At 39.9% G+C, this 9,434-nt stretch overlaps 2 protein-coding genes across 6 annotated transcripts in view; one reads left to right on the forward strand and one right to left on the reverse strand.

Annotated features, from left to right (window-relative positions):
• LOC101173532 (FUN14 domain-containing protein 1) overlaps nucleotides 1–9,434 on the forward strand; it is a 78,727-nt gene that overhangs the window by 57,550 nt on the left and 11,743 nt on the right. The gene's annotated exons all lie outside the window — the stretch shown is intronic.
• The window catches only part of LOC101161131 (lysine-specific demethylase 6A), a 35,668-nt gene that overhangs the window by 19,876 nt on the left and 6,358 nt on the right, over nucleotides 1–9,434 (reverse strand). For both annotated transcript variants that reach the window (XM_023965775.2, XM_023965773.2), the window contains exons 3-6: nucleotides 2,009–2,117; nucleotides 1,878–1,927; nucleotides 1,555–1,613; nucleotides 53–173 (exon numbers count right to left, since the gene is read on the reverse strand). In XM_023965775.2, the coding sequence (XP_023821543.1) occupies nucleotides 53–173; nucleotides 1,555–1,613; nucleotides 1,878–1,927; nucleotides 2,009–2,117 (339 nt within the window). The remainder of the gene's footprint in view (nucleotides 1–52; nucleotides 174–1,554; nucleotides 1,614–1,877; nucleotides 1,928–2,008; nucleotides 2,118–9,434) is intronic.

The following is a 9,434-nucleotide window of genomic DNA, read 5'->3' on the forward strand; positions in this document are numbered from 1 at the left end:
AAACTGGACGTTACTTCACGTCTACAACCACCGAAGCTGCGCTGAAACCTGCCTTTAGGCTTGACTCGTAGTCTGTGTTGACTTTGAACATGAGACCCAGGCGCAGGTGGATCTCCTTAGCCCGGGAGAACCCCGGGTCAATGTACAGCACCTCCTGGAATGCTTTAATCGCCCTGTGCGGGGAAATGAGGACAAAGCGTTTTATCTGACGGTCGGACGCCGCTCCGTATTGAACTGAATGCTAAGGTCCAGCAGAGGAGGAGATGTTTCGGCATCAGTTAGAAATCAGCCTACCATGGTTAATTTTAGAACCTGAAAAACCCACTCCGATCATCTTTTGATGCCAGAGGTCTTATAATTATGCTGATTTTAGTAAAAAAGTGTCTTTTTCTAGGACATAGTTTCTGCAGAGCAGCAGGAGTTCATCAGAAATTCACCTCTGAGTTGTAGGCATAGCAGCCCCGTCCCTCTTCCCCTTTCTGTTGCTGAGAGCTCTCTGTTTACACTCTCTCCCACTAGCTTACAGACCCACACACCCCCAACCTAACATTACTGGTGCAACAAAAACGGTGATAAATATCGGAGCTAGATCCAGATTCCAGTTCAGACGAGGAAAACTGACAGTGGATGCATCAGAATGGAGCAGAGCAGGAAGCTGGCTCAGCGCGTGTTCTACGTCACAAATACATTTTTCCTCTGCTCCTGATTCACAACAGTTTAAATAGAGAAATAGCCAGAAATGCAATTTTGAGCAGATTTTTCTTTATATTTGTCCTTCATCATGAGGAAAAATGCTGCAAAAAGAGGTTGGAAACACCATTTTCATTGGAGTGGGTCTTTAAGGAAACCAGTTTCTGCATCTAGATGAACAAAAGTTGGTTAAAAAACTAATTTTCCATTCAAACCGATCTTTATTGACAAGATAAAATAATTATAATGTCATAAAAGAATGTCATTGTTGTGACGCTCCTGTAGGAAACCGCTTTTGTTTTGGTAATTTGGTTCACATGAATCTTTCTTATAACCCTGTTTTCACCATTTATATTCAGATTTTTTTCATTTGTCTTTAAAATAAAGCATTTAAAACGCTTTAATCTTGAAGGACAACATGGTTAACTAATACAGATACAGGTAATTTAACATCTGTAAAGACATGCAAACTCGCCAATTCATCTGTTGTCTACGATTGTGGTGTTGCTATGGAAACAGCAGGAGCGCTAAGTAATACAAACCCACAGGAAGTGAAGCGAATAGTCCCGTTGATCACTCCTGTAGTGAATTCAAGTAAAAACACCTGCAGAGTCCGTCTAAGTTTTTTTTTATCCCGATAGGATTCATCAGCGGAGATTTTTTCCGTCGGCTCAGAGACTCTTACAGCTACAGCAACATAAATGTGTTTGTTTTGGACAAATGGAACATCCGTGTTGGTTCATGAGACGCTGGGCAGAAGCCCCTCTTATCTTCAGAAGGAGCCGAGCCGGCTCCACAAGGACGAGAAAAAAAACGTCATGTTTATGCTTAAGGCAGCGAGGCTCACAGTACGTTAAGACTCACCACTGAAAGGCATTATAGTGGAAGTAGACCATTCCAAGGCCATACAGAAAGGCAGCATTCTGAAAGACAAAGTAAAATCATCAAAAGGTGCGTTTGAAAGTATGGAGCATCCAGGTTTCAGGTGTCAAACTACACCTAAATACACACAAAGCTCCTGAAGCAACAAGAAAAAGCAGAACCTAGTGCTCTAACCACTAAGGTGCTCCAGATGAGTCTGACACGAAACCTGAAACCTCTCCGTACACCAACATCTAACCCAACTGAGACCATCGAGACTTCCTGTCTGTTCTTGAGGGTTGACAGTTCAACCGAGTGTGTCTTACCTTCCAGTAGTCCGACTGTAAACTGTAGTACCTCTGGTATGCTGATAATGCTGCAAATCAAATGTTGGAGCATCAGAACGTGCTTTTGAACATTTCATCTCAAGCGTTTCAGTCAAAAAAAACCAACGCACCTTTAGAATAATCCTCCAGGAGGAGGTTGAAGTGGCCGAGCTGGCAGAAGAGTTCTGGTTCCACTTTGCCCTCGGCTTTAAGGATGAGCGAATCGTAGCAGCGAACGGCCTGCAGAGACCACAGCCGCAACAAATCGCTTTGGTTAGAGAACAACAACCACACTAACAGAATATGTCACCTCTCAAGTTTGGGCCAAATTCTTCAGAAGGGAAAACCTCAGGCCTGGATTTGTGTGGGATTGTGAATGTGCCTCCATCTCCCACACGTTTGTCGTGTTGTTTATTATTTACAAAAATCAGGTAAAACAAATAGGCCTGCAGAATATATCGCACATTTATCGTTATCGCGATATCAAGCTGTGCAATATGCATATCGCAAAAGATGACGAAAATTGCAATAAATGGATTACTTAAATATGCTAAAAAATCTTATGGTAGCTTGAAGTATTTAACGAATCTAATAAATCCCTTTAAACATTTGACCAATTGGGTGGACGCCCTCGTTTGAAAGTCGTATAGCCAGGTCAACGAATGTTGTGAAAACGGAACGTACCATTTAGGACGATATGGGGAAACCAGCAATGTGTGGTATTAATGATCAATAATATATCATCATTTCTATGTCACTACAACAGTTTTGTTCAAATAAAAGTGGACATAACTTCCATTATACTCCGAATGACCTGGTGGGGGCATCGAACCCCAAAGGTCTCCATCTGATTGGTCAATGTATGAAGGGCCCTATGTGATTCGTTAAATACTTCAAGCTGCCATGAGATTGTTTTAGCATGGGTGTAGGGCTGCACGATATGAGGAAAACTCGCAATATTGGTGATTAATACTGCAATAACGATATAATTTGTGGTGTGCAAACAAAGAGCAAAACAACCATAAACATCATTCCCATTTCATTGCAACAGTTTAAAAATTATACTCCAAATTAGGGCTGGGAATCACTGGGTACCTCATGACACGATACGATACACGATACATTGCTCGCGATAACGATACTATCACAATATGGAGATAATGTGATAATCGATATATATCGTCTCTAACAACTCACAATATATCAAACTAAGAAAGAAAAACTTGAAAAACTGCTTCTGGAAAATATTTCTCCATTTATTTTTTAGTTTTTAAACAATGATAATAAACAACTTGTGTCCTATTTGGTGTAATGAATAAGAGACTCTTTTGTAAAATTGTTGAAATCAGTAATACTCTGTCTTTGACAAACAACGACAATTTTCATTTGGAAATATCTGTAAAATTCGGTTTAGACAATAGTAAACATGAACAGCAGTGCCTTTTATTTAGTAAAAAAATGGTTGTAAACAGGATAAAAAATGAATAAGTCAAGTAGCTGAAAGGCACATTGGTAATAACTTTTGAAAAAACAAAGCCATAGCTTTGCATTATTTAAAAAAATAGCTGTAAATCGGATATTAATTCTGTGAATAGATTACAGTGTCTTTATTCAAAATAAATGACACCTTTTAGTGCAAATGTGGTGTAAACAAAAGTAAAATTCTCCCAGAAAAAAAATTAAGTAGCAGGGATCTTTACTTTAAGTTATTTAAGACATTAACTGCTTTCAAAATAAATGACCAGGGATAAAATCCATGAACTTAAAGTGCATCTAAAAGTAAACGTCTTTGTGAACAAAATGTTTGGGGAAAAGCTGCATGTGATGTTTATTTGTTCATGTTTTTCTTGACAACCACAAGCTTTTTAGCGTCAAGACGCCGCTCGTCTACCGCTGCTTTGAGGAAAAGGGGGGTCTAAGGACAGGGATGCCACTTTCTGTTGTTCCATCTCAACCATAGCTCTGGTCTGGGCGTACAGTGCAGGGATCATTTCTTCAGTATTTCAGAGAGGGATTGTCAAAGCGTGGCTCTACTGCATTCATTAAAAACCGAAATCCCTCCTTCTCCCGCTTGTTGTTGCCTCTGCTCTCTCAAAAGACGGTGGTGGAAAGGAAAAAGGTATCCACACCAGGCTGTGTCGGCTTCAGGCCAGCAACAGCCACGGTTTTCTCACACAACTCCGGGTGATGCAGCTTCGATGCTGCCGGCGCGTCTTTTCCCTTGCTGCTCTCTGTATTTTTCCCCTCCGCCATCTTTGTTTGAATGTGTATTCTTCTTCGTCCGCCTGCGACAGCCAATCTTGCAACGAGCGCCCCCTATCTACCCTCTGGAGAATCGTCTTACCAAAGGATGATTAATATAACGTTTTACAGGGTCTCCAAATGTAAATAAAAGGTCGATACTTGATGAAGACGCATCGAGAATCAATCATGGGACTAAATATCGCGATATATCACCATATCGATATTTTGACACACCCCTACTCCAAATGACCCCTTGTTGACATAGGAGGCGAACATCTGATTGGTCAACAATGTGAAGGGGTCCATCCGATTGGTCAAATGCATAAATGGATTTATTTGATTTCTTTAAATGCTTCAAGTTGCCATAAGATTGTTGAAGCACATTTAGGGTAACCATTTATTGCAATTTTCGCTGTCTTTTGCGATATGCATATTGCACGGCTTGATATTGCGATTACAATACATTTGCGGTATATTGTGCAGGCCTACATGTGTGCAAACATCTAGAGTGTCCTACGGGCACTCATGTATCACATGCACACCCCTGTGCGTGTTGCATTTGCACACGGTCAGTGAGGAGGACAGTACACACACCATAACAACGACTGGAGTGCTGCGTAAAGAGCACCGTACATGTAAGTACGTGTAACTTCCATTATCCTGATGCTACATTCACACCAGTGCATGTGTTGTGTATTCAAGAACATGCTATACACGGTTTCCTGAACGAGCTTTTGGCATACGGCAGGGGTGTCAAACTCATTTTCACCGAGGGCCACATCAGCATAGTGGCTGTCCTGAAAGGGCCAGATATAACTTATAAATGTAACTAAATGTAATAGAAAATAAATGTAACTACTCCTTGATGTTAAAAAAACCATTATTAATTTATTATAACTTTTTAAAGTGACAGTTGCATAGAAAACACGTTTGCTTGTTACTTTAGCATAAATCCTTTTAAATTTGAGTCTGTCAGGTTAGGTTATATGGACAGTGTTTAAGTCCCAATGTATTGTAGTCCAATCCTATATTTCAAGTCCGATTACCCCTAGATATGAATAAATACACACCAATTTTTTATTTTATTTTAAGAAAGTAAAAAATTGTATGCTCTCGCGGGCCACATTTGACCCCCGAGCCTTGAGTTTGACACATGTGGCGTACGGTGTTCACACCAAACAAGCAGTGAGCAGCAGGGAGGGGCTTCTTCTGTTTTTCTACTGGTTACTAGCACATGACCACCACCCACAGTTGGAAGAGGACTCGTGTTAAATGTCAAAGTGATGTCAATTTTGGTGAATCTAGCTCCAGGCTTTTTCTTTCACTGCTCTTTTACCATATATGAAAAACCTGGTGACATATAAATCCAGCTGGGGTGGAAAAAAAAACATATTTATGAATTTCTCCTTCATTATCATGTCTGTGATGGTTCCACATCCATGTTTAAAGGAGGCTAATCATATCTCACTACCAAATCTTGGATTGGTCAAAAGTTCTGCTGTTTGCCATTCAAGCAGTCAAAGGTTGAACTTTGATCGTGCATTTAGTGAACATCTGGTTTGTACGTAGAGCCCGAAGACGGACTTAGAATTCTGCGTAGTGACGCATGAATGCAAGACTCTTAATGACTAAAATGCACATTTGTGGCCGCTTACATTGACTTTTAATTAGAAGTGGTTGCTTGAACGCAAGTTGCCGTGGCCTGTGAGAATGTAGATTTAAATATTTAGGACTTTAAATATTTCACGATACACTTACCACACGCACAACAAAGGTAAATTCCATTTTCATGGCCTAGTTTATGGCAGCCACACAAGCCTCAAGGGCGGGGGTCCTCAACCCCCGGACTGCAGACCGATACCGGTTCGTGGGTCATTTGGCACCGGGCCGCATAGAAAGAATAAATAACTTACATTAAGTCCGTTTTTTTTTTTTTATTTCGGATTCAGAAAGATTGTTTATTTTGAAAAATTGCCTGATTCTCTGTTACGTCTGTCTATGTCACTCAGGCGCGATTGGTCACCGCTAAAATAAAACCCAGGAGCAAGCAAAATGAATAAAAAAACAAACGTCTTTGGAAAGTTTCTTTGTCAAGGGGAAAATGCCCAGCCAGGAGACAGAAGAGGAGCCTTCCACTCCCAAAAAAAAAAGCTACATTTAATAGACAATACTTTTCCACCATGAGTGTGGGAAGGGGAGAGGATGATGACACCTGTGCAATGGACAATGCGTGTCAAAATAAAAGCTCAGAATTTGTCTCGTCACTTCTCTGTTCCTCCTTCATCGTAGCGTTGATACAATAATTGTCCCCTACATCTTAAAGACCGGCCCATGAAAACTTTGTCGGACGTCATACCGGGGGTCCGTGGCTTCAAAAAGGTTGAGCTTTAGTGAACGAAAAGACATACTCATATCTATGATCGTCCACGGCCCGGACAACCCAATGACGCTGTATGGGTCATGTGACTATAATTGATCTAGCAACATTTTCTTCTTTCATTTTTCTACAGATGTGTTTAAAGTTAGTATCAACACTTTTCTATAAAATAATGTGATTCTTTTAATTGAAACAACCCTACCTGCATTTGTGGAAATTTACTATGGGTTTCATTTGACATCTGCTACAGACAAATGATCGAGGAGGTTCCCTTTTCTTTTTTGCTAAACTTGCAGACTTGTGCTCATATTTAACTGTTAGAGGCTCTTTAGCTTTAGTTGTCCACAGTTGCTTTTCTGCAGTCAGCCTACATCCTTTGAAAGCAGTGATCATTCCACGTACATGAGATACAGACTATCTGCTGAGACCATGTCAATATTCTAAATGTACCGTGCGCTCTGTTGATCTGGTTACTGATAATGGTCACTGCAGGTCAAATATTTCAATGTGAATTCCTTTTCAGGAAAAACAGAATCAGTGTGTCAGTGAGGTAGAAGGAAACGGCACATTTCTGAAACGACAATCTCAGCTGAACTCTGTGAAAACAACAGGAAAGTTAGACATCAGAGACCCGGAGTACAGTAATTATTCCAGGACGCTCGGCGTGTGAATAAAAAGGCGACATGCAAACTAGATGAGACGCATGCAGAGCCGGAGTGTTGGAGCGTCAGCGCTTAGACAGCAGCAAAGCAACCAGGGCAGGAAGCCCCGACAGGTTTCAACTATAAACGTCGGGAACGTTCATGTCAAAGAGAGTTCACGATCAAAACTGTCTTCGCTTTTTCATTCTGACACCACAAGGTGAAAAGGGCGGCTTTAGCATAGGAAGTGGCTTTAAAAAAAAAGCCACTTAAGCTAAATAAAGCTACAATGTATGTTAGAGACTGATGGCCCCTCACTATATTGCAGTTTATTTTTCACAACTTTGTGGTTTTGCTGAATTTTTTTCATGCATTTATGTATGTCTTTTTTTAACAGTGCATTACATCTGCTTCCTGATTGGCTGTCAATCAGTTTCCTCCATGCTGTGTGTCCTGAATGCGTTCAGTTTGACAAAAACATACGATTTTTTGTTTCATTCGATAATACCGAATTAATTTTTCTAAGATTTGGAACTCTGAATGTTTAACCCATGACTATCACCAGTGACACAATAAAACACTTTGAACTGCCGCAACTCTTTGTCCGTTTCACGCGAATCAGCTGATTCTGACGTGGAGAATAGCAGCTTTGTACTGATGTACAACACATTTCTGACATGAAGTGGTGTGTAACGGCGCAAAGCCCCTGTTCCTCTGCAACAGAATCCGCTGGATTTACATTAATAAACTGTTCGGGAGTTACGATAGTCGACAGAATGTGAAGACCGGGACTAAAGCTCCGGTGATAAAGGGTTAACACTGAAGCTGTCGCAGGTGACGGCAAAATAACACACGCTCTTTGATCGACTCGCTTACCTAATAAGCATAATTCTGAACCTGTTTTACAGAAGTAAAGTGTTGCATGTCAGCACAAAGCAGCATTGATAAGAATTCCGTTAAACGCAGGAGTCATGGTTGATAAAAACAAGAATGTCAACACTTTAACTAGAGCTCCAATGTCAGAGTTTAACAAAACAGAAAAGTGTAGAAAGTGTGTAGTGATGATTTTACAGCATTAAAACAGCTGTAATTACTACTTCCTAGATTTCACCTATTAGGTTATTTTTTACTCCCCCGATTGACGAGGGACCAAACATTGACCATTTATTTATACAGACTTGAGTCTCAGTGATAAAAACAACACAAAGTCACTGAGATACAGAAATGGAGTCAATGATGATACATTTAACATTTCAATAAAGGAAAAAAATTACAATTAAAATAAATTCCTAGTTTTAATCATTTTTTCCCCTCTAATTTTTTACAAATAGTGGGCGTGAAACAAATAATCGATTAATCGATGTTTTATCCAGCCAGCTGTTGATCGAATCCAATCGACCTGTACCATTAAAAAAATCATTTCAAAATAAAATAAATCAATAAAAGATCTTGGAAAATACCATTTAGATTAAATCACGTTATGTGTTTTCTACTGTAACGTAAAAACGACCATCACAGCACCCAATGCACATGTGATGTCAGCAAAAAGTGATCAGTCCATCATTCCAGTCCAATGTGTGGAAACACTTTGAATTTAACAAAGACGTGACCATATGGAATGTTCTAAGAATGTTCCCTTTGTATTAATTGGATATGTGGACAAACAGTGGACTGAACTACAGGTAAACTGTGAATTGTTTTGACATTCACTCTTGTTTACTTGTTTGTACACAAACTTAATTTACACTTGATTATCTTGTAATAAATTCGAGGAATCTGGAAAAGAAAAGTTCACCTGCATGGTTCAGTACCAGCTATTTCCCTCCGAGTCACAATGGTTGAAGTTCCATCTTAGGTCAGTGAATCGGATCATTCAAAATGAACCAACGATGAATCGGATCAAAGAACACAAAATCTGATATGAATCATCAAATGAATTGTTACACGCCTATTTAATAGGATAAATCTTAAAACTTCAAATGGAATTAGTCAAACACTTTTGACTGTTAAGGCTCATCAAAAAAAATTAAAGCAAGCTCAGAGCTGGAAGATTTCACCAACAGATGACATGACGACAACATCAACCACTGAGAATGAGAGAATTAATTCATTCAAGAAATAACAGAGTAAACAAAATGTAAGCCGAGACCTTTGAAAGCCAAGATCTATATGCATAAGAATTATGATGGAAAAGCCCACAAAAGAAGCTGCTTTGTCTGGAAAACACTGATGAGTTCCGTAACCCCTTTGCTAAGCCAGCCTGTGTCCGCTGTGGCTCACAGAGCGCGACACGTC

Source organism: Oryzias latipes, chromosome 2 (assembly GCF_053564925.1).
Source record: "Oryzias latipes strain Hd-rR chromosome 2, Olatipes_Hd-rR_3.1".
Lineage (NCBI taxonomy): Eukaryota > Metazoa > Chordata > Actinopteri > Beloniformes > Adrianichthyidae > Oryzias > Oryzias latipes.